The following is a 26041-nucleotide window of genomic DNA, read 5'->3' on the forward strand; positions in this document are numbered from 1 at the left end:
GCAATGGCTGGACAGAATTAAGCTAATTTCTAAAATGCAGGATCAAAGCATTTTGTTTGGAACATTTAGGTAATAAGAAGAATCTAAGATCACCAAGGAGACCAATAGTTTATAGGTGAAGCTGTCCCAGACTGTTCTCATGTGATAGAAAGTGAAAACTAAACAGTTCACTGCTGGTCAGTGACATCGAATCTAGTTTCATTGTTCTCAGTGGTGTGATAACTACTTCAGCAAAACCGGTGAAGAGTTGATCTGTTCCTCTGCTGTTAGATATGTCTTTGACAGTCAGAGGTTGAGATAACACCTGCTAGAGCTGCTGTATTCAGTTTTATACACATCCACTTTCCCAGACTGCTAATGAGTGCTTTGCAGAAGCTATAAATACTAGTTAATATGCTGAAACACAGAACCTTAGACCGTACTCATCACTTTCTGCAAATCCAGTAATGCTGTTGCAGGATCTAAAAGTTGGTACCTCTGAAACAGGTAGGCATTTAATAAACTTTGGGCTAGTAATGCTTGCAATTCAAGCTGTCAGTTTGGCTTTTTTTCGTTTGGTTGTGGGTTTGGGGTTTTTTTTAATACCCTTTGAAAACCACCTTTGCTTCTTAATTGGAAAATTAGCGAAAAAAGGCCTCAAACCTAATGGAACTACAACGAAAACATCATGTGAACGGAAAGCCTGCTACATTGGTTTTTAAATTTAATACAAATATTGCCTCCTCATCTTTCTTTGTCCATTTTTTCCTGAATCACAGGAGCCCCTTTGTCACAATGATAGTTGAGTTCCTTCTATTTCACTTCTGACCAATTTAACCAACTTTTTCTGAAGATACAGTAAGGAATTATATTGCAAATCTAGGTTATTCCATCACCTAGTCTAGGTGCAGTGTTTATCCTTTAGCTGTAGATAAATTCCTACAGTATTTACACTACTGTGTATGCATTCTAAGCTATATTTTAAAAGCATACGGTGTAATAGCCCCTAATTCTTAAAAGTGGGGCTTTAGTAGACATCCATAAGGCCTGCAATGTAGGTTAACTTTTCAACATAATGGATTCAATGCATGGTAGTTGTGAACCTCCAAAAATCCTTTTTTAGAAGTATCCAAATCCTTTGTAAATTTTGTGCTGGTAATAAGGTTGTATCTTCTTACCAAAAGAATTAAAATTACGTATTGTCCACTCTTACTCAAAGCAGTAACTTAGGTTACATTATCAAGAAGTAGAGCAAGCACAATAAGAGGGAAGATACTGAGAGCTGATGCTAATACTTTCATGTCTGCACTGTATGTTTTTTGAAAGAAAGAGATAGCTCTGTAGACTGCACCCTGGTCCTGTGGACTGAATGCACTTTAGCAGTTACAGTGAGTGAGATGCACTGCCAGAACTCATTTTTTCAGTTTTAGTTTCAAGCAAAATAAATTCTTGTGTTATCCAAAACTGTTTTGTGATGCAAACTGAGGCTATGGTAAGTGGGAATGATAAGGATTCACTTCAGATTGGTATTCCTTGTCTAAGTTAGAATGCTAACACAGGTGTACCTTCAGATCTCCAAGAAGTCCCAATGAACTAAACAGTAGTTTCTGAGGAAAAGGTAACACTTGGTTGTGTGGACACAAGAATTGGATCAATAATGAATTTGCTACTTATGCAATAAGCATCTCATATGTTTAGGTATTTTAGTGGCTTAGGGTTTTTTTCTCTGATAAATATCTCCTGTGAGGACTCACTGGCAAATTAAAGGTTTTGAAGAAATATTTTAGAATCTCATCCTTTTCCATCTGTTCTCCTTGAAATTGTGTTGCAACTCAAAATCACGTAAATATTGCCATATCTTCAGTTATAGAAGATATTTGTGTTCAAACACACATATATCCATTTTAAAATCTTTGTTGCCTAGTGTCCAACTATGTGAGAGCTCAGAAGTGAAACCTTCAAACTTCTGATGAAAAGACTAAGTCCAAACTGCCTGAGTTAGCATATTATCAAGCAATAGGGTCTGGCAGAGAAAAGGAAAGTGTGGCAGTAATCCGTCTTTGAAAGGGACAGAATTATGCTAGTGCTTTTAAAAGATAGCATCTCTTCAAGCATGGTAGGATTGCTTCTGTAATGAAATAGGCTTTTACTAGTCGCTAATTACCTAATGAATAAATGTTGCAGTACTTACACAGAAAAGTATAAGTGACCTTTACAGTCAACAGACTTCGTTTTCATTGACTTTAATTTGTTTGAAAGCCTCAAGCTTGTGCCCTATGGAAAGAAAAAATTATGATTGGAGCATATATTGTAAGTTATGAAAATATTGATCTGACATCTTAAAAAGCTTTTACTTTCAAAAATTCTGACTACTTCTAAATTTAACAAAAGGGAATAGAAATCTTCTGCTGAAACTGGATATTTTTGTTCTGTTTTCATGCTGGAACATTGATATTGAGTAATACAGACTAGCAAAATATCAATTTATTTTCCATTTTGAGTATTCTCTGAAGCAAATGCTTCTCATGTTTTTGGTCTTATTTTTAAATATGATTTCAACATTTTTGACATCAGTACAGTCTCCTTTTCAAATATTTAATCTGGCATTCCAGCAAAGTTGGTATGCTCCATAAACTTATTCTGTCAAAGTTTTGAAGTATTTCTAAGGCAAGGAAATAAAGTGAATGAAATAGAGATTGTCTGTATTTGCTTTGAAAGAACACAATGACTATTCTCTTTAACTCAAAAAATACAAGCACTGTTTTTAAATGTGTTAGTCAAAGTTTCAAAACTTAAATGAGTAAAACTGCTCCTGTAAATGTCTTCATGATACACTAAAATTTTATATTTATTTGTATATTTAAATTTCATATTTCTATGTTTTAATTATTATTCAAATGGGAATAATAGTTTGACCTTAAGCACAGGGGCAAGTTTTATCTATGATGTCCTTGGCATCTAAGTTTACCACTTTCCTTAGGCTGATTTCATAGTCAGGAGACAAGAATGACCATGTTTATGGCACAGTTCAAAGGACTGCAGTGCTGGTGCAGTCCTGAACTATGCCTTGTAGGAGTCATCCTGGTGATCTCCTCTGGACAGATGATAATAGGACTCTTTGTAAACTGTTATGTACTTAGAAACTTGTGAGCAGCAAATGCGTGATGAAACTACTACCAGTACATTTGGTATGCTATAGGAAAGGTGATATACTTCAAAATATTTTATACTTGCCTATACTTCTCTAATAATACTGATAGATTGTTAATAAATGTGGAAAAAATATTTTTTAGCGTAGATATTACAACTGATCACATATATGATCTATCTCTTCAGTTAGATTTTTCATTATAATACCAATGTATTAAGCAATCAAGCAATACACAATACAAACTTTTTTCTAGTGAGACATGTTTTGTCTGGACTGACTTAAAACATCAATTACTGCACTAACTTTTGAGTTTAGAATTTTAGAACAGAAAATATTTCACATACGTGCAGTCAGCGTGAGCATAATCTGATTCTTTCATCTCTCCTTTTTTTTTTTTTTTCCTCCAGTTTATAGCAGCCAATGACAAGCTATGGTTTTGGCTGGAAGTTAACTCAGTGGTAGATTTCTTCACGGTCCCTCCAGTGTTTGTGTCAGTATATTTAAACAGAAGTTGGCTTGGTAAGTAAAATATTTTTTCCTTCTATTAGCTGTTATAAAATTACTGAAACTTTGCACATTTTGACAGAGAATTTTTTCATTTTATGTCATTGTGTAAACAGAAGAATAGTATGACAAAGTTGTTTTTGCAGTGAATGTACTAGTTGTGTGGAAAGGTGGGTTTTGTCAGAAAAAACAGTTGTCCATTTTGTTCTCAATTCATTAACATAATCTCCTACTGTAAGTGGTCTAGAACTCCAGCTTAGAATTACTGTCTAACATGAGTCTGTTTTATAAAACAGTGAATTTGATGTGGTTGTCTCAGCTTGCAACCTGAACAGGTGATCCTTACCATTCATTCACTGAACTGGGTTGCCATCAGTCATTGTCAACAATGAAATCAACAAGTTTTCATTGCATTTTTTTGAGCCAATGTGGCTGAATTTTAAATCCACTGGAGCAACAGATTTGGGAGATATGTTTAACCACTTGACATTTGTATTGGACTGCTAGAAATGCATTAGAAAAAGTATGCCACATGTAAAAGGGAATACAGAATGAAATAGAGAGGACAAATGAGTTAAAGAACATCCATAATGTGACATATGAAGTTTCTTGTACAAATTCCATATGCTCTCTCATTGGGTAAAATGAAGGTCAAAATTTGGAATTTTTTTTCAGAGAAAACTTCCTAAAAATGGCATATTCCATGAATGCAGTGCCTTTAGACAATGTATGGAACGTCGCAGTTTGACAATTAATTTCTCCAAAAATACAGGCACTCATTGTCCCTGAAAACTGAAGAGTGGTTATCTTAAATGTTTCACATGCAAAGGAAAGTAAGACAGAGTCTTAAATAGTCTTACAATATTTTAAACTTTATACGGAAGTTTAAAGATACAAAAATTATTGATGAATTACTGTTTTACGAAAAAAGATTAATAAATGTATGCCACGATAAAGGTCATATTATATGTATCAGTGGTTACTAGTATGCCAGAGAAGAAAGCAGTAAAACGACCAGAAAATACCACCATACATTCTCAGATGATTACTTTCTTTATCACATACTTCTGTCATGTATGGAAAACTAAGGCTTTTGGAAAGAGAAAATGTCATACAGTTCCATATTAGAATAGGAAATAAGATTTAAAAAGGAAGTATGGAAATAAAAACCATGCCTATGTCTAAAAGAAAATTGCTGATTTCAGTAGCTATAATTCAATCTCAGATTCTTTGCATTATGTGAATTAAAGGGATGAAGTTTCACACTTGAATGCGATGTATCAGTTTCCTAAAACTTTGATATTGAAATCCTTGGAGATGAAGGCTGCCTAAGAGAATAAATAGAATCACAGCATCCATTGAAAAGGAATATGAAATGAGAAAATAGCAAGACCACAAACTCTGGGAAATGAGGCCAAGAGATAATTATTTGGGATGAATACCCTTTATGAAAGTGACTGCATAATTGACTGACTCATGGTGACACAGCAATCTAACTAACAGTACTGACAGGGATAATGAGAGAGTTTGCACATTTAGCAGTTTCTGTTGGATATTTTTTACAAGATTTATGTCATTTTGCAGGAAGAGTTAAGCATTTTGCTTATATTTATTCATAGGGTTGAAAGGATTTCCATATCTCTTAAATACACCAATATCACTTTTTTTGATTTCTTGTCTATAGTCCCACTTCACCTGTTTTCTCATGGAATCCTCCTGAGACATTTATCAGCCACTTAGGTAAAAAAAATTAGGCTTTTTTAATGTAGTCAGCTTAGGAGTGACTTATTTAACATATTTTAGCTTTGCATCTGCTTCCAAGCCGGTTTTCACTTTAGAGAAATCATCCTTAGTGAAATAATTCACTAATTCAAAAATCTGAATTATTTGGGTTCCTAATGTAGCTTTAATTTAGATCAGCAAGTTATATTATTTTGAGAAACTGTGATGAAAGAAGTTTTAAGAAAATACACTGAAGTGTGTTATGAAGATTGTGTATTCCTTTACACCTTTTAAAGAGATGGCAAAATTTGCTGTCTGTGGAGCTCAAATACTTAGGACATGCTTGCAGGTAATACAGTGGTAGGATTGAATGTGTGACTAGAGGGGAAGGGAGGATGTTTGGACCATATGATTTACAGTTTCAGGTTAGATGCCTACTTTGCCTTTTCCTTTTATATATCTTTTGTAATTCAGAGAGAGAGATCCTTGTGTAGAGGGTGACTCAGAACAAGTAAGTTATGGTTTCTGCACCATTTGTCTCTGTGTGTAAGTAGGATTTGCAGGTAGGTTTGCCTTTTAGCAAGGCAAGTAAATAAGAAGTCCTTAATGTTAGACAATGTGAAAATCGTTTAACAGGTTTGGACTTTGCTGTATCCCAGTAATTATTTGTACATTTTAAAATGTATTACTGATTTAGCAGGTTTCCTTTGTATGCTTTAAATTTCAAAATAATATAGGAACCCAAATACAATACAACATCTGGAAGGTATTGTAGATTAGGGTCTTTCCAGTTTGTTTCATTACTGATTCGTGTCAGTCAGCTGTGATGAGTTCATTGAAGCAGTAGACAGAATCAAAGTCACCAATGTGGCTCCCAATTTCATGAGAACTGTCCTGGTTTAGCTAACTGATGAGTGACAGTACAGACACACAGTTTAGGCAGATTTAAAAAAGAAAACAAACCATCCTAAATAAAAAATAAACTTTGTCTTCAGAGCACTAAATGCTTATAGAAAGATGCAAAGCATAGCAGAGGAAATGTGATCTGAATGTATCATCTGTAATGTACTATAGTGGAAAGCCAGTGTTTTTTTTCTCTTCTTATGCTGGTTCAGAAATGCTACCATTCAGCTGTTATGTCACTCTTAGTATGTGAAGCCTTCCACTTTCCCTGCTACTATTTTGCATTCAGTTGTTCGTAATATGTATTTTTGTATCTTGAAATGCTGTATATGAATGAAATTTGCAATCATATTCATAAAAGCTGTTATTTGAAATCTAATCGTTCACCTAGATTCCAGTATGCCAACAACATTCAGTATTGAAAGGCAGATCAGAGTATGCTTTTCCATTAAAAGACTTCTAGGAATGGTATTGTCTAAAGTAAAGCTGAAGGCAAAACAGCACTTTAAACCTGCAAAATATAAAATTTTTTTATTTGATAAATCCTTCAGAAAGAATTCCTAAAGTATCTTTTTTTGCTAGCACAGAATAGCATAAGAAAAGGAAGCACATGAAAAAAATACATCTGGCATATGGAAAGATCTGCATATTATTGAAAAAATGGGAGAAGTAGAGATAGGGAAGAAATTTTTAATAAATCATGCTGTATAAAAATTTCTTATTCTCTGTCTTAAAAACCGTGCAGATACAAACATCAGCATTTTTTCTGACGTTTGTTTACATCTGGATCCCCATGACATTTTTCCAACACTGTTTTGCAAACAATAGCATTTGTGTAGATACTTGCTCATAAAATAAAATCCTGCTTTATAAAATCATAAATATTGCTTGCACAACTCTGTACAAGAAACTTTCTGTAGTGATAGGACAGTTCTCCACTTCAAATGCAGGATTCTGTGTAGCGGAGAGAATCTTCCCAAGGGAAGAATGATAATAGAAGGGATGGAGCTTCTGGCTCTTGAGCTATTTTGACAGTGAATTTTAACCAAATTATTTCAGTGCATTGTTGAGTCTGTATAGTGTCTTTCTAGTTTAAGTGGAGGTATGCTAGAAAGGTTATTGGACAGAAAAAAATTTGCAACGGGAGAAATAATGCCATGCTAAAACTAATTTTTTTAATACAAAGTCATCATGATATGAGTATCCTAGCTAAGTTTCAGATTCAGATCTTTTTTCCTTTGGATAGCTTGCAGTCTGACAAGTTGGAGAGCCCTGCAACAAGTGAACATCTTCCAATTTTATTTAGTAATGATTTACCAACACTCTACACACCAGTTAAAACTGTTATTCTATCTTCTGTGATAGCAGAGGCACTTCAAGTAACTGAAATACCTTTCATCATGTACTTATATGCTTATAAAAAAGAAAATATTGATCTTACGAGCTGACTGTATTGGAATAAATTGCCTTGACAGGATGGTATTGTTAGAGGAAGATTAACCATGAAAAATATGATCTTAGCTTCACATTTACAAGGACATGTGAATGAGGAACAATCAACCTACTAGAACTACAGTGATTTAAATAGAATCTAATATATGAATTTGATACTATCCCAGAAATTAAAGGTAGAAAAGATGTATTAAACAATCCATTTTCTTTTCCTGACCATATGTGTCATCTATTCTACTGAACAAAATTTCAAGCAATAGAAACTGATTCCTAGTAAATTCTATTATATTGAAAATTTTTTTCTTCATCCTTCTTCCCTTACATCCCTTTTAGTCTAGGTTGCTGCTGATGCTGTGCTGTTTTTTCAGAAAACAATTTGAGATATATAGTGAGGAAAAGAAGACAGCAGATGTAAATGTAGACACGTGCAAAGCATAGAGAACAAATCTCTTCATGTGGTGATAGCCCGGTTATGGAAGGGGATCCTTTTTCCAGTGCTTGCTCAAATCCTGTCAAGGTCCTGTTACAGACATTTCAATTAATTTTGGATGAGACTTGTGGTTTCAGTATCAATTCCTAATCTGAAAAGACTGTTTCCAACAACTGTGATAGAAATTCAGCTATTTTGGTGAGTCAGAGAATGAAATTGGTTTCCCTCTATGGAGATAGATGGCTTTGGAGAAAAAGTGGTGTGTCTTACTAAGGTAGTTAAGGTGATGATGTGAAACCGCCTGCCCTTCCAGCAAGTGTGCTTCAAGGTGAAGCTTTAGTTAAAAATCTGTGACATGAAAACAGCTTTTGTTTCAATACCCTTTAGACTTTCTTGCAGTAGCCTCTACAGAATAGCTCAGCCTGAAACCGTATTTGAATCTGTAGGACACTTTATCCCGTTTGAAAAACTTAGATATTTTAATGGAATGTAGTTATACTGACTCAAAGAATTCCTCTGATAGCTGAATTGTAGGGATGCCACTTTTGCACTTAACAACTTTGCAATCATTTACTGTATTTTGATGTATCTGCACGTCTTAAAGGTCCCTTTCTTAACACCTTAAATTTGCAATCATTTGCAATGATTTTGTTGGTTTAAGTATTGTGCATTTCTGCCATCTATTGGTGGAATCTTTGAATGCACGTTCAAATTCTGCAATATTTCATACAAAACCAGGGTATTTTATACAGCTTTGAAGTATTTTCTGTCATTTTACTTATGTAATAAATTATTTTATATATAATGGAAGCTAAGTTCTCTAAAATTTCTTAGGAGAATTTTTTGTATATGTGCATATGCACTAATTTTCTGTGGGGTAACATTTCTTTCTACACCTGCCTTCAAGCAGGTATCAGAATGAATTTATTGAGAATAGTTCTGCAGACTCAATGTGCTTGATGATTACTCAATAATCTGTCATTGAATGGACTGTATCACATTTGCATTGTACTGAAGACAACATTTTCGCTTTATTCTAGGCACCTTAATCAGTTCAGTTTTCACAAAGCATGTATGTTTTGGCCAGGGTACTAGTTAAAATGATACTTCACAAAAAACTTTTGAGTTTCTACAATATTAATAGCAAATTGTGACAAATATGTATTTGTCAACATTTCTGACAAATTATTATGGATATTGTTGCATTCATTTGTGACAATATGCTTCTCCTTCTCTCTCCTCCACTGATGAGAAGTCAAGTTACACAAAAGACACGAGCAGAGGAGAAACACAAGGGCAACACTGGCTTCAAGTGTCATTAGTGTCTGTCATCTAACTGGCATTCATAGAAACTGTGTGCTTGCTTCCCTACAACTGTGAATTCAAAGTAAAATGGATAATTTAAATCATCTTCTGTTCCTAGTCTATCACTGTCTGTGAGTGGTACTTAACACTGCACAGAAAAATCACCCCAAAAACATTCTGTTTTCTGTTCTGCTCTGATGGGGAGGGGCGATAGGTAGAGGGTACTTTGATTTTTCATGTGTGGCAGGCTTAGCCCAAGATTAGTCATAGTCTCTGAATTTTGAGGCGCTATTGCAAGTTAATATCGTAGCTGACAGCAGTTATATTGCTTTAAATGAAAGTGCTTCCTAGTCCATCCAGGCTGGATGGACTAATTTAATCTCTTTCATCCGAAATCTGACTAAACAAGAATGTATCTCTTTTTGAAAAAATAAATCCAGTCTTAAGTTTATAGTTACCTACAAAAAAAATGTTACCTATAACAAAATGCACATACATTATCTGATATACCCAAATTGTCTGTTGTCATCATTGTTCTATTTCATGTTTTTTCTGGACTTTACATTATCTGATATACCCAAATTGTCTGTTGTCATCATTGTTCTATTTCATGTTTTTTCTGGACATTGGTCCATAAATATTTAAGATCATAGTCTGCCAAATGTACTAATTCAGAAACAGAGAGTGTCATTTTGATATAGATTGACTGATAAATTCTAAGTAGTTTATAATAACTGATTTTAACTTTTTTTTTTTCTCATATTTCATTCAGTCATCCTCCCCTCTAGGATAATAATCGAATGATAATATCAAGTGTAAGGGATTTATGCTGAAAAATAAATAACTGCAATTACTTATAAAAAATTTTGCATTTTTTATAAGATGTTATATAATTTTCTTCTCTCCATATCCTTTCCTGTCTAGTTAAAATATATTCTCAACATCTGGATGTTATGTGAAAAAACAGTCTAATGTTTTCTTTTTATTCTGCTTTTTATTATCAGTTTAATTACTTTATGTCTGCTCTTGGGTTCTCTAGTGATTTAAATGGTCTTTCAGATTCTGTAATTAAGTTCTTTTGCTCAGATGAAGACTACCTAGACTGTGGAGTTTTGTCTTCAATAGAATGTGGAATAGTATTGGAAAAGGAGAAAACCCTTTCTCTTGAACTGCTTAGGGAACACATACAATGCTGTCTTCTGGCATTTGTATTTGTTTGAATAAGGGACATTTAAAAAAGCTTTTTGTACTGTCTAAGATAATTGCATTATCACTATTCAGAATGCTTTCCAAATTTTCCCGAGCTATCTACAGCATGTAACTAATCTATACACTTTCCTGAATGACAATATGAGAGAGAAGATTGGATTTTTTTTGGTTTTTTTTAATCTACTAATTGTTTCTTATCTTAAAAAGTCAGCTGAAAGACCAGTTGAAAATAGGATTTCATTTCTTGGCTCCCCAGGTAGTATGTTAACTTGTGCAGTTCCATGTAGGCATTGTGCATTATCCAGCAGTTTTTCCCCCCAATATCCTCTTTCACTGATTTTTGACTGTTTTTTTAAAATACATTGAATCTGAGTAAGGTTGTTGCAGAGTGGGATCTTCTCAACTTTGAATTTTCAGTGCTTGTTGTTTACAAGCAACTTTATAAGTAATGTAATTGATATCTGCACAACACCCAAACTGAAAGTCCATATACCTAGAACATGACAGTTTATATTCTAGTATTTTTAACATGAGTTTTACGATTTCTGGTTACCATTTTTGGTCTTTGGCTCATTTTATACTTGTAATTACTGTAACACTGCTCAGAGGAACTATTTTATCTTCTAAGCCCTGGACTAAATATCCTGAGATGGCCACATAGTTCTCATTAATTGAGCACCAATTGTCTGGTGTGCTCTGTAATGCATGAGTCTTCATTTATGTGGAATTAAAAAAAGATGCATTATGCAGTTTAAGTAATTAAAAAAAACCAAACTGCCTATCTGTGTTCCTCCTGACCTTTTTGTAAGATTGAATTAATCATAAGCAAATCCTGTTGAGACTGGAATTGGTATAAACCGATGCAAAGATAGCTGAACTTTCACTAGAAAGATTAGAAGTTAAGAATTCCATATGACACTTGAGAAAGTTCTAGTGGCTGTTCTTTCTGAATATCAGAGAGCTGTGATTGAACTTATGTACTTAACTGAGACTGGAGGTTTATATAAACCAGATAATTCATACCCTTCCAGTAATCTTTTGGCAATTCTTTCACTCCACTTTATATATATATATCTCTAAGAAAAGTGGAGAGAATTGATTTTCACTCTTACTATAATTCCAAACTTAATTAGGTAGATGACTTCTTGTGCTTAGAGCTTCAGGTATCAATATGAGCAGAATTCTGACTTTCCTACTCATGTGACATTTCAGAACTAATGGTTGAATGGCCAGTAATTTCCTCCATGATTCACTGTTCTATCTTTGAAATTGCATTATTTTGCCATACAAAGTCAGATAGCAAATAGAGAAGGAAAATTTGGGATATAGAGAAAAGTGTTCTTACAGCTAAAGTGTTTAAGGCTTTTTCTGAGGTTTTGAACTGCAGGATATTTATACCACCTGGCAGAGTTTCATACAATATTGACTTAAGTCAAGAGAACAGTATCCTTCATAGTTTGTCACATTTTGCCACGTTTCACATCAATTTTTTGAATGCTTAACATTCTATAGTACTTCTGTATTTACATTCTTACATTATGCAGGGCTTTTACTTGATTCACTGCTGACCCCCAGACATTTAGCATTCATTAAACTCGTTATCACCTTCAGCAGTGTTTTGTATCAAACTATCTCTAATTCTAAATAAAAATAGAAATGCAGTGGAGAAAATGCAGTCCATAAATGGAAGGACATATCTCTGAAGTTATTGACTCCTCCATAACCTCTTGCACTGCAGTGGCTCACCTGATGGATCACCAGAAGGGCTGCCAATAAAGCTAATGATGCTCAGAGAGCAAGATTTACTTGTTCTTTATAAGTGTATGCTTTGGGAACTTTCTGCTTCTTTTCCCTGTTTCTTCTGTTCAGGGAACTTTTTAATATGGAGCAGTGTTAAAGAAGGTGCTACTAAACTTTGGAGTGCCTTTTTTTTTCGTTCAGTTTTTTATTATTTTTGAAGACAGTACATTATGTTTGTAAATTGTATATAGTAATGTATATAGTTATGAAACATTTTGCTCTAAATCTATTTAGTAATCTTGTCTGCTTTGATGTGTATAAAGGGATATGAAACCCAAGAGTTTAAATTTTCTTAGTAGTTTAGGTTTCTACTGTATAAGCTTAACTTGTCTTCAAAACTGCACAGGCATTTGCCAGAAGTAGGTTTCCTTATGATACCTCCCTTGCTGCAACTTCGAGTCAAAAGCTGAAATATTGGAAAAGCAACCTATTTGACTTTATCAACTCTTTTGCTTGTTACTTGTAAAAGTATAACAGATGGCAGATAAGAAGACAGAATAATGCATCTTTTAATTTAAAAATAATGTTAAAACTTCAAAAAATGTGGGCTTCTACATAAGTAAAAATTCTAGTATATAAAACTTTTTTTCTAAAGTCATTTTCTTGTTGTAGTTATAGGTGATTTATAGAGAAGTTATTTTACCTTCTTTTTAAATCAGCTTTTCTAAAGTAAGGCAGATGGAACTGTGATGTACATGGGCAGATCTAATACACAGTACTTAATACATGCACTTAAGTACACTTAACTTTTGTTAAGTGTTATCCTGCAAGGACTGCTCTTTTTATTCAAAACAATAGTATTGTAGTATCACTGTGGATATTTAACTGAAAAGAATCAACTGTGTAGTATCTTAAGTGTGAAGTTCAATTTGCAGAGGGTTTGCATGCAAGTCAGGGTCTCTAGAGACTATCATCTTCATGATCAAAAAGAAATTTTTGTAGTCCCTTATAAGGGGGGATAAGCAATCTGCTGTATTTCTGAGATACTGAAAAGTCTCCAGTCATTAGTTCTCCATTATCACCAAGTTACTCTGCTTCTCAGTATAAATTATATATTGGCTTTATTTTCTTCCTAATTGCTGATTAAGTTTTTCTTTTATCAACTCCTTACTGTGTGGAACATGCATCCAGCATTTAATGCCAATATCATTCATCCACACTATGACCCCTGGGTCGTTCAAAGTGTTATTGGCTTGAAAATGTAGAGTGATTTTCAGTTGATGCTAGACTTGCATACCTCCATAGCCTAGCAGAAAGCTTTTTTTTGCCGTGAGCTAGATGTAATATTAGTAGACAAACAGAGCACTGACACTATGTGCTGATAGTGGAGTGAGTATTATTTTCACATTTTATCAGTTTGCTCACTTAATTCTGACCTGGGATGCTTTTCTCTGAAGTTGATTCAAGTGAGCCAGTGAAGTTCAAGGATGTAATGATCCCTCAGCATTATGACAGCAGAAGAAATAATCCCAGTGGGATAAATATAAAATCTCATATGATTTGAATACCTTTCACAATGTTCATATGCAGTGTTTTTTCAAAATTTAACCTTTGCAACTCTTTCATATTCAATACTCATTTTCCATAGCTGATACCGAAACTCTTAAATCCTATAGGGGCTCTTACCAATGTTCTGTTATATTAAGGCTGCTGTAGATAATAGATAGGATATTATTTAGAAGTTCAGTTTTTAATTATGAACCTAAGTGATTAAGTATGTTATGAAATAATTTTGGATAATTTTTATTAGTATTAAAATTTGTACTGTAGATATATAATTTATATATATTTATGTAATTTCATTATTTGAAATGTACATACTTATTAAGCATAGTTAATGAAGTATTTCTTAATGGCAAGATAAGTGGTTGGGATGATGCTTATCTTAAGAAAAAGTTATTTTTGCAGTGATTAGTTGGTAGGCAACATATATCATGATGGTGTGTCAGCCAATGAATATCTTAGTCTCTAAATGTAAAATATTGCGAGTATAAATTCAAATTAGATGGGATACTTTGTAAAGAAAACGGTGTGATTCCAGCTTTTATTATCTATTAAATTCCATATTAATGCCGAGTTTGGATTTTTCTGTGTTGTTTCTCTTTCCTTCCTATTGCGGGCGAAAGTGTAGATACCAGCCCTGTAAAAACAGAGACATCTAGAAAATAAAAACAAACCAAGACGGTTTCATCCAAATTCCTTCATGCTCACATGCTTGCGCCTTGGAAATTCATCTAGAGAAAATTAGATGAAATTAGAAATGTAATTGCATGTGGGGCAGATCCTATAAGAAACATGTTGCATTCAGAAGAAAATAGCAAATGATACATAGATTTGGAGGAACAGCATCTTCTAGGAAAATATCAAGCACCTACTTTACTAGTCACTGGTTCTAATCTACTCAGTGCATAGAAATTTTCTTTTCTTACTGATTGGCCTGTTAGGGCCAGCATTTGTGTGCACTTGAAACTCTGTGAGAATTTTCCTCTCAGTAGGCAGATCACAGACAGATTTTCTGTCTGACATTACTTTGAAGAGAGGAATTGTAAATGCTACTTTCTATACTGGATTTATTCTTGACTCAGTGATGAATTGACACTCAGACCTTGTGTTTAAATGTGATATGCTACTGAGGAGGTGAAGACTATGGTTTAGTACTGCACTGAGGTGAAATAAGAGATGCTGATACCTGGTGTAGGGAGACCTATGCAACAGTTATGTTTCTAAAAGCAGTTAAAACACCAGAATCTTTGATTTCTATGAAATTTTATGCCTAAATTCTTAATCTGACAATTGAAGTACTCTGTTTATTGTTATTACAATATAAATTTAAATATAAATTTACATTTATATATGTATATTGCACCACGTGCAAGCGATCGTTCTCTACACTGAGTTAAAGGACATCAGTTCTCTAGAACAGACATAAGTATATTTTAAAGTTTGGCATCCATGTGGTCAGAGAATGGAATTACTGGTTTTTTGCACCTGGAACATAATCACACAGAACTTTGTGGCGTATCATTTTCATAACCAGTTTCTCATAATTAACTTATCTGTATGCATTTGCCCATATCTATTCTTTAACTTTTTTCTTTGTGCAGCTCAAAGGCCAAAGAAGGCTCAATTAATAGGATGCATTATATCATACCAGTTGATTAGGACTGAAATACTTGACTCCTTTTCAAGTCTTATTTCATAGTATGCTCATTGTTTCTTTGGCAGTTATGGCCTGTGCCTTGTGACTCACAGGAGCAAAGACGGGCATCATTGCAAGTCTTTTTTTAAACCAACGTCCTGCAGCATGAGTCAGGCTTTAGATCTGGCCTTTGTCCTTCCTTTGCCTTTGTTCTTATCATTTGTTCTGCCCTATGGTTACAGCCTCTCAGAATAGCATATTCCTGATTTTAGTGCAATTTGTTCCTGGTGAATGCCAGGGAAAATTACATAAGATGCTAACTTGTCATTTTTCAGGAAAGGAAACTACTTTATACTGAGTTGTAATGGTCACTTAAAAAATAAATCCCAACTTTCCAACCTTCCACGCCACGTCTCTGTAACGTTAGCTTGCTGAGGTGTAACCTCTCATTTGAAGAGTCATTTTGGTTTTAGTAGCATCATCAGTAAAGTGTACAATTAATTTTTTCTCCCCAAATCAAAGAATTAAAAAAGGCATGTTATGCATCTAATGTGAATTGCACTTCAGTATCTGGAAAGGATTACACAACTGTAAGATTAAAAAATAATACTTCCTTTGTAATATGTGATGCTTACAAGTTAATACACTCTGGTTTTATGTAAAGATCTGCTATTCTTTTGTTACTGGTATATCTCTACTTGTTTATGGAATATGACATAGTCATTGCCTGAAGCGCTGTAAAGCAGGAAAGTTAATGTTTACATATATAGTGACTGGTTTTGCTAGTGCTGGTGCCAGGCTTTCTGAAGATGGTTTAATATCGTAAGACTTTGAGACCGGGAGATAAAAAAGTACATAATGGTACTACGTGCAGTTTCTCAGGAACTCAAGTTTGGATCATAAATTTACCTTCTAAATAATTTAGTGAAATTAATGAATGGTAAATTCTTTGCAGGATGAACATTGCTCTGTTTTTGTCATAACCTACAGACAATGCTAAAAAGCTGTACTAAAAAGTAGTTGGTACAGTAGCCAACCTCTATAGTTTTTATATTCAGACACAGTGGGTTATTTTTTTTCTATGAATAATGCTTTTATAATTTTTGAAATAGGACCAATTAAAATTTTATGGGCCATTTTGTGTACAGCGATGGGTTTATGCTGTAGTTTCAGAAGTAGCAATTTGAAAGGCAGGAAAGATAGCATGTGGAATATTCTGTGTTCACTTATTGTAAAGTAAATTAAAAATTAATTTTCAAGGAGATATTAGTCACAGGATATAAAAAAGTTATTTTTCTCTTCAGCAGGTTTCTCCTTGGCAGGTTTCCTTTTGTTTTGTGTTTTTTTACAGGTTGTGCTTTTGAGCACAACTGCAAGCACATAGTATCCTACAAAAGAACAGCAAATCAGTCATCCCTCTCTAACCTGTATTTTAAAGGACAATAATTCGATACCCTCTTCTACCCAATATATTGGTTTTCTATGGCAAAGATCTAATCTTTCCTTAGTCTCTTGCAAGATGATTCACCAAGTAGCTAGTCCCTGCATAGCCAAAGGTGAAGCAGAGCTTAGCTGCTGAGAAGTCTTACTTTCTTCTCCTGCATATTTGAGTTTAATAGTGTCACATTTGGAAGGACTTTGGAAGCAAGTTGTCATTTAATTATAGCAATACTTCCATAAGTATATATGTGCATTTTTATGGCAAGTTCAGGGAGAGTCATAGAGTGATATGCTTCAAGGATATGTTTCCGTTGAAAATATGGAAAACTTCACTTGTAAGGAACATTGAAAGAACAATAAGTTTTTAAAAGTCATACTAGAGCTCTGTACTACAATATATGTTGATTTGTTTGGAATAAATACTTCAGAGCAGACTGCAGACATCAGGTATTCCTGACAACCCAGGGTTTAGGAATTTTAATTCTACCTCAGACCAGCAGGCCATGGACTCTGTCCTTCACAGGGGTAGGAAACAGTGCTATTTTCCTGATGACACCATCTTCATCAACTTAATGGGACTCCAGAATTTCACTCAGATGCTCATCTGAGCTAGATGATGGAATATCTAAAAGGTAGTTTTCTTGAAACTGAAAAAAAATTAACATGTAGAGAACAATTTTCTGTAATCTAATTTTACTTCTAATATGAAAAATTTGACCAGGTAGTAGATAGGTATTATAGATGGTTGAGAACTGGAATGTCACTGAAAACAGAAAGCTGTTTTGAGTAATCAGATTGTAGAACTAAATGCTAAAAAATATTCCATTGGAAAGCAGAAACATCTGCACAAGAGAGTAATACCAACAGCTTTGTGTGGCTCTGTCTGATGGGGAAGAGTACTTCTCATCACAATATACTATCATCCTGCTGCTGCTGAAATTTATATTTTTTCTTTTTAAATTTGTGGAACAGGTTTATTTTAGATTTATTCTCAGTTTTTGTCATTTAATGTATGTTTTCAGATTTTGATGTATGCAACAAATTAAGCAGTACCCTGACAGAAAATGGAGAAAATTGATGAAAATCTGATTATGCCAGGGAGCTGAGGGAGTTAAAGAAACACTGTCAAATTACTAAAACCAAAATAATAGGTTATGTAAACTAAACAGCTTGGCTCTTGTTATTTATTACTTGGGTCCTGTTTTTCTTTAGAGATGTTCCACACTTGCAAGGTAAATGGATTCTAAACCCAAACATTTACTGTATTAAGTACAAAGTACACTAATGATAGGTTTAAAATTGGATAATAACAAGATTAAAATACTACTCAAGAGGAGATACGAAAGGAAAGGAAAATAGTATGCCTTATATGGTAAAAAGTAAGTAGGATGTTCTTTCAGTTTGAGCTGTACAAGATGTGTTTAGTAACACAGATAAGTACTACCCTGTTCAAATCTTTCAGTTTGAGAGGAATGATTCAAGAACTCAGAGATACGCAGATATTTTATTTATACGTATCAGCATGCATGCAGAACGTGTCAAAAACCATTGCCACTACACTCAGTGGAACTTGAATATTTTGACCAGTGGGAGCTTGACCAGGTTGTTTGTAAGAACATAGTTTTAAAGGTTACTATGTAAAGGTGTCACAGAAGTACTTTGACTCTGATTCACTCTCTGCATTTTACTTACGTTTAAGATTTGTGTGTACTACTCTCCCCTTTTCTATATTTGGCATTGTCACCCTTTAATAACATTTTCAAAATGCTTTGAAATCCTGTACATTTCATGTAAGCACATGGGGCAGTCTATTTTTGCATCTGCTTTGCATTGTACTCCAGATGGTATTGGTATATTTTTGGCTTATATATCTTTGTGGCTCCTTTGGGGCCAAAAAAAAAAAAAAAAAAAGAATGATATGCATATTCCTCGAAATGAAGATAGCTATGAAGATAGCTTTTAGCTTTTCAAGATGAAAGTGTGTATGTTATCCTTAAAGCAAGAAAGTTCATTAAGAAAACATATCATCTGTCATGGAAGGTAATATATGCAATTTACATTTTAATTTAAAGAGCTTTATCCAACTGAATGAGATGGTAGTTGACTGAACAGAAATCCAGTTTTATGAATATTCACAGAGTGAATCTGCTTGAGAGAGCTAATCACTTTATTCTTCGTGCTCTTGCTAGATGGCTTAATTGTTTTGGTGTTCATTCTTTTCCTTCAGTAAGATAGCTGTCATTAACTGGGATTGGATGAAGGGTTGTTGTGTTTATTTGCTGTTTTGTTTTTTTTTAAATTTCATCTGGAATAAATCCTGAAAGAGTTGGCTAATTATAAGACCTCTGCCTTCTGCATACTAGCTTTAACTGGAAGACAGATATGTGAAGTTGCAAACGAAACTAGCACACAGTAAATAATTCTCTTTATGTGCATGAATTATAAGAACTATATTCTTTATGAGAGTACCTGTTCATTCCAAGTGAACAGCATCATGTTTGTCAGTTTTGAATCAATGGGTGTGGTTCTTTGGTGTATCCGAAAGAAGCTTATGTGGTAATATCCGGATAGAAGATGGCTTTTAAGCTCTAATACATCACGGATCAGAGGAGCATCTGCACTGCCTGCTTGCTTCTGTGATTTGTTTTGTCCGTCCAGTTTGTGATACTCTTAGTCTGTTCTGTCAAGCTGAGTTTTGTGTTTGAATTCATTCTGTTTGTTTCGTGCTAACAGAAATGGACTAGATTATACTGAATTATCTTTTGATAACAGCATGTAAAGGTGAACTTTATCCTGTGTCCAGTTAAACAAATCTGCTCCCAAAGAGAAGTTCCATTAAAGAAAGAACTCTGAGCTCTCTCTCCATTTTGAGACTGAATTACCAAAAAGAAGGGTAAATATATGACTATCTTCACTATTAGTGAGTGCCGTGACTGAAGACTGGACCACGATACTTACGTGCAGTGCTCCTGAAGCTGAAGATACATAGTCATGATTCCCAGCAAGATTTTAGTCTACCACAACCCTTCTGGGGGCACGCATACAGAAACTTATAAAATTACTAGAAGGCGTAAAAAATCTCGTGGAGAATTGTTCAAAAATGGATATCGTGTCAAAGCTGGACATAATGTCCCTGAAAAGGAAGAACAACATACTTTGCGAAACTCCTTGGTGTCTTGTTATAGGGTCGGCTCGTACTGGGGTAAGGTCCAAATCTAAACTTTTTCTTCAAAACTGTAGTTTGTTGTACTGTCTTTGGTGCTAGTATTATTATCTTCTAAAAAGGATAATTCTGTTTAATTTTTCAACTTAAAAAAAAAAAGCTAAAGTATTTATGATGCTTTATAGGAAGAATTCCTTCCCAAACTCACATGCTGCAGTGTACTGCTATCTCCCTCATTAAAGGGATTCACTGTTCAGCCAGTATCAAGTAATCCAGTCTTTATTGAAGGATAGAATGTAATTTTCTGCAATGTTGGCGTTATTAAAAAATTATTTTTGAAACTGCTGTCATTGTTTCAAAAGGTGTGAAAGTAAGTTAAAGAAATGTGCAGCAGAGAGATTTATTAACAAATCTTTGATGCAACATTGTTTGAAGGCAATTAGTATGAAATCTGTGTAGATTCTGAATTTGATTTAGTTTTACCATCCTGGTCATAGGGCATTGATTTTTTCATGCTGCAGGTTGTTCTCCCCACTTGTAAAGTTGCATAACAGAGGTGAGGAAATGTATACAAATATTTTGTCTGTGTTGCTTTCAGGGAATTATAGATCCTTTTCCTTCCTGCTATTTTTTCTTGTCTTTTTCCTTTGAGCTTTCGTTTCCAAGCCTGTCTGCAGGGAGTGGGATCTCAGATCACTCTGCTGCACTGTGTGAAGGCATTCAAAATAGGATTGTTTTGAATCCTAAAAATTACCTCTCCATCGTATGTGTCTCAGAAAAGGTTCCTAAATATGCATTCTTGGGTTTTATTTCAGTCTTCAGTAAATCTAGGGTAGAAGTACCCATTGATATGTTTGATGAAGATACTGTTCTGATGAATGAGTGAATGGTTGGTCAGGAATAGAAACAGTATAGAGAATTTCTGTGTATTGAATCCTTAAACCAGTATTTTGGATATACTGTTGTCAATAAGGAAAAAAAATAAGCAACATAAGGCAATAAGAAAGGGATTATGTATCTCATTGGTGAGAAATAATGTAATGCTTGGTGCTTTTCCTGTCAATGGACCTCTCATGTTGAATGAAGAAATATTCCAGTTCCTGTTTCTGTGTATTAGAACCTCAGTGAAATCAAATAAGTATAGTTGCCATAAATTCCTTGCCTTCCTCTTTAAAGATTTAAAATGGTAAATTTCCATTTTTGTGGGGTTTGCAACCTACGGGTAATCCTGATTGCTGCTCTATATTAATCCAGTGGAAAGCATCAGATCAGCAGAGAGACTGGAGAGCTGTCAGACAGACAAGTAAATACCCTATTTCAGCATCTTTAAGACTGTGAAGTCAAATAAAACTTAAAATAATGTTGTTTGTTATGCTGTACACTTTATAGATAAAATAATTTTCCACTGTAATTGCATTACTACTAGCACAAAATTTATTGGCCATGTTTGTGTCACTATTCTGTTTTAAAGCATCCATTTTACTGTGTCGTTAGTAACGAGTCAGGAAAAAATTGCTCCTGTTGTATTCTAGATCTAGTTTGGTATTTCAAAGTGGTATATTGCTTCCAATTGAACAGATAATTGATTTCTGTAAGACTGATTTTTTGGCAATATGCAGCCTCTCTTAGTGACCATTTAGTGAAGGCTGGTTCCGCTCAGTATGTGAAGTAACATTACACACATATTTTACGTTTTCAGTGTATTTTGAAAACTGTTTGCTGTACAGGCAACACAGGTATCTAAACAAATACTTTTTCAGTAAGAAAATAATCCTGTGATGTAGTTGAAGATTTATTTGAATCATCATACCTACAACTCAAATTATTGTACTAGAGGCAGAAACTATTGACTAAAAGACTTTGTCTCATAATGTTAAAGGAATTTGGTTGGTAATCATAGAAGTTTTTTTCTGGTCTTGAAATCCGTGAATCCCTTAGGTTTGTCCTCAGCAGTGCAGCTGAAATGAACTCCAGTTCGCAGGCATATTTTAGTCATCTGGAAGCAGAAAACTAACAAACTCAAGAGGTTCTTTGATTATTTTATCTGTATATTTTTCCTCTGATTAGAGAGATTTTCTAGATAAATTCAATGTTTTGGTACTTATTTTTTGGTATAAATTTTAGTATAGAGGCTTATATCCTATTCTAGTCAGATGCCATGAGAAAATTCTGATATAAAACCTCTTGCCAAGAAAAAGGTGAGTTACATGATGGAGACAACGTAGCAAGCTCTTCCTGAGTGAGCATCCTGTTCAGCAGTTTGCAATTAACTTTAGCAGACAGGATCCATGAAATGTGCAAAATCAGAATAGACTTTACTGTAATACATAAGAAAATTATCCTTTCTGAACTATTGATTATATAATTTATATGTAAACGAGTTTATTAGGTATTTCATATTAAAAGAATCTTCCCCACGTGTATAAAACATGTACCCAAATGTTGAGGAAAGAGAGCTGTACACACTTGTGTATTTAGCTGAAACAGCTTTGGGAAAGGGGGAATTTTTGCGAGTGCTCCTGTTGCAGAATTTTGCTTGCTATTTTGGATGCATAAACTTCAACCTTGGTGAGTTCGTAGGCTTGAAAGAGATAAAATCATAGTCGTGAGTTAAATTTGATTTGAAAACAGTGAGAGAGCATAGGATGGGGCATTGTGTTACTGATTACATGTAAATCGTAATAGACAGGCTATTTTTTACAGACACTTTGTCAATAATTATTCTTAACTTAAACCGATAAAAATATTTTCTATTTAACTTATTTTAATATTGACCTTATGTGAATTCATAGTAAGCTACCTACTGAATAGTTTAGGCTGGTTTTAGTTTGACAGCAGTCTCATTGAAACAAAGTTATTGCTGTGAGGTTTACTGTGTCATCAGTTTACGGATGACATGCATGTATGATTGCAAGCACACTTCCATGGGTCATTAGTACTAGCACTAGAATAAAGTGCTTTGTGGACTTTTTCTCTCGGAATTATTCAGTTGATACATCATCCCCTTGCTAAGTTTAAGGTGATATAAATAACCATACATTTAGGGGCAAACTCATTTCATCTGAGTTTTATCCTTACAGTTCATTTTCAACTGCAGCTTTTTGTAAGGCTTAAACCTCCAGATTAGCTGCAGTCTTTCAAAATGCGCATCATTCACTAGAGGATCAAGCTGTCCATGCTTGAACCAAACAGATTCATTCAAAGACAGCACCTCTTATCTCTTTCACAGAGAAGTTTTAGAAATAATTATTAAAGAATGTGAATTCCCCTTTCCCATCTGCTTTGGTTCATCTAGTGTTAGTGGATGTTACCAATAGACCACTCAAAGTCTTTGCATTTATCACACGCTGGGGAGGTTTGCACACTGGTGCATTGTGCACTGTAATTTCTCCTTACTATGTAGAGTTGTTTTGGCTGACTGGCTCTTTATGCTAATGGTTTTATGGAAACGGCAGGAATAGTGGTTTTCACTTGCAAACAGTGAGACAAATAATGGTTGTATGCTCAGCCCCTGAAAGCAAGATACTGTGAGTGCCTGGAAATAAGGTTATGCAAACCTACCAGCTGCAGCCCTGATATCGTCCAGTCCTTTTATGTGTTTTGTTCATATCAGTTTTCAGAGCTCTTTTTTTACGCTATTCTGGAATACCCATCTGTTGGCAGTCAGGTGAAGACCCTGGTGACTTAAAAAATTGAATTATACCCATCTTTAAAAAGGATACAAAGCAGGACCCTTGGAACTACCAATCTGTCAGCCTCACCACTGTGCCTGGGAAGTTCATGGAACACATCCTCCTCTGAGCTATGCTAAGGCACATGAAGAACAGGGAGGTGATAAAAGACAGCACGGCTTCAACAAGGGCAAGTCCCACCTGACCAAACAAATGACCTTCTGTGATGTAGTGGCTGCGTCAGTGGACAAGGCAAGAGCCATGGGTGTATTATATCTGGACTTTTGTAAGACCTTTGACACAGTCACCCCCAATATCCTTCTCCTTCTGGAGAGAGAAGGATTTGGCAGGTGGACTGTTTGGAGGATGAAGAATTGTATGGATTGCATCCAGAGAGTAGTGGTCAGTAGCTCAAAGTACGGGTGTAGATAGGTGACAAATGGTGTCCCTCATAGGGTACATATTGAGACCAGCACTGTTTAATATCTTCATTAATGACATGGATGAAGGGATTGAGTGCACCCTCAACAAGTGTGCAGACAACACCAAGCTGAGTGGTGCAGTTGACATGCCTAAAGGTTGGGATGCCATCCAGAGGGACCTGGACAAGCTTGAGAAATGGACCCATGGGAACTGTCTGATGCTCAACAAGGCCAAGTGCAGGGTCCTGCACCAGGGCTGGGGCAACTCCCGGTGTCAATACAGGCCTGGAGAGGAAGGGTTTGAGAGCATCCCTGCGGAGAAAGACTTGGGGATGCTGATGGATGAAAAGCTGGACATGAGCCAGCATTGTACACTCACGGCTCAGAAGGCCAATCATATCCTGGGCTGCATCAAAAACAGCATAGGAGGAGATTTTACCCTCTAATCCATTCTTGTGAGATCCCACCTGGAGTACTGCATCCAGCTCTGGGGTCCTCAGCAGAAAACGGACATGGCCTGTTGGAGTGGGTCCCAAGGAGGGCTACAAAAGTGATCAGAGGGATGCAACACCCTTGCTATGAGGAAAAGCTAAGAGAGTTCAAGGTCAGATTAAACAACCCAGTCTAGCTGAAGATGTCCCTGCTAATTGCAGTGAGGGTTGGGCAAGATGACCTTTAAAGATTCCTCCCAACCTGAACTATTGTATAATTCTATGGAAATCACATAAAATGACATGCATATAGGAATTTAATAGCAGATCTGTTTGTGTCTTGAAAACTGTAGAATGTTGGAAAGAATTAATTTGCCATCATGATAGGGAAAACTGTTATTTTCATTTAATTTTTGGTTTTTTTGTATTTGAACCACACAAAGCAGTTAATGCACTGAAGTTTCTGAAAATTATTATTTGATCCCTTCCATGTAATAATTCCTTTAGCTTTTACAATTGGAAGCCACTTCTATTTCGTAGCTAAATTGTTCAAGCAAACTCTCCACTTTTTTTTTTTTTTGTTAAGTTATATTCTCTGAAGGGAATTCTTTAAAGTGGTGTGGGCTGTAGCAAATGCAGAACTTCATTCTTAATGATTTTCTTCTTTCACAGAAAATACATTGAAGCCGTAGTATTTTTGTTCTATTATTTGATGTCTCAGCAACTTAGATGTGTCTTAACCATTATATTGGTTTGGAGATAGAGGTGTTATTGCTGACTTTGATGTTTCTCAGATTTCTTTTTGAAACGTGGCAATGGGTAACTTGGTCATCTCATTAACTTCAGACACAGTACTGAGGAAAGGTTTTTCTTCCTCCATCCATTTTTCAAAAAAGTTCGTAGGGATGTGGAAGAGTGAGGAAGGTAGCTGGATGGAACAGAGCTGAGGAAGATCCTCTCCTTCCTTGTCCAACTGCTTCTCTTTGGATAGGAGTAACAGCTGTGGGAACTGCTGGAAGTGGATCAGAGGGACATGTCTTGCAGTTTCAGCAATATGATCTAAAATTATCCTCTTCTAATTGCAAATAGATCTGACATTTATAATTATTAAGCTTCATTTTATTACTTTTCATCTAGATCCCTAAATCCATTTAGTAAGTTGTGATTAATTTTCAGAGTTCCCTGCAGTCAGTAATTAAAAAGAAACTTTATATCCATGTAATAGACAGGAGTGTGCTTTAAGACTGCTTGTGAGTCTTAACAAGGCCACTTAGCAGGGCTACTTATAAGCCTTAGCAAGAGTAAAAATTTTATTTAGCA

The 26041-nt window shown here is 34.9% G+C and overlaps 1 protein-coding gene across 45 annotated transcripts in view; it reads left to right on the top strand.

The window, feature by feature from the left end:
* Nucleotides 1-26041, top strand: part of KCNMA1 (potassium calcium-activated channel subfamily M alpha 1) — a 480406-nt gene that overhangs the window by 285455 nt on the left and 168910 nt on the right. For all 45 annotated transcript variants that reach the window (XM_039380918.1, XM_027724023.2, XM_039380921.1 and 42 more), the window contains one exon: nucleotides 3538-3649. In XM_039380918.1, coding sequence (XP_039236852.1) covers nucleotides 3538-3649 — 112 coding nt within the window. The remainder of the gene's footprint in view (nucleotides 1-3537; nucleotides 3650-26041) is intronic.

Source organism: Pipra filicauda, unplaced genomic scaffold, assembly GCF_003945595.2.
Source record: "Pipra filicauda isolate LSUMZ 115617 unplaced genomic scaffold, ASM394559v2 scaffold207_size1410395_pilon, whole genome shotgun sequence".
Taxonomy (NCBI): Eukaryota; Metazoa; Chordata; class Aves; order Passeriformes; family Pipridae; genus Pipra; species Pipra filicauda.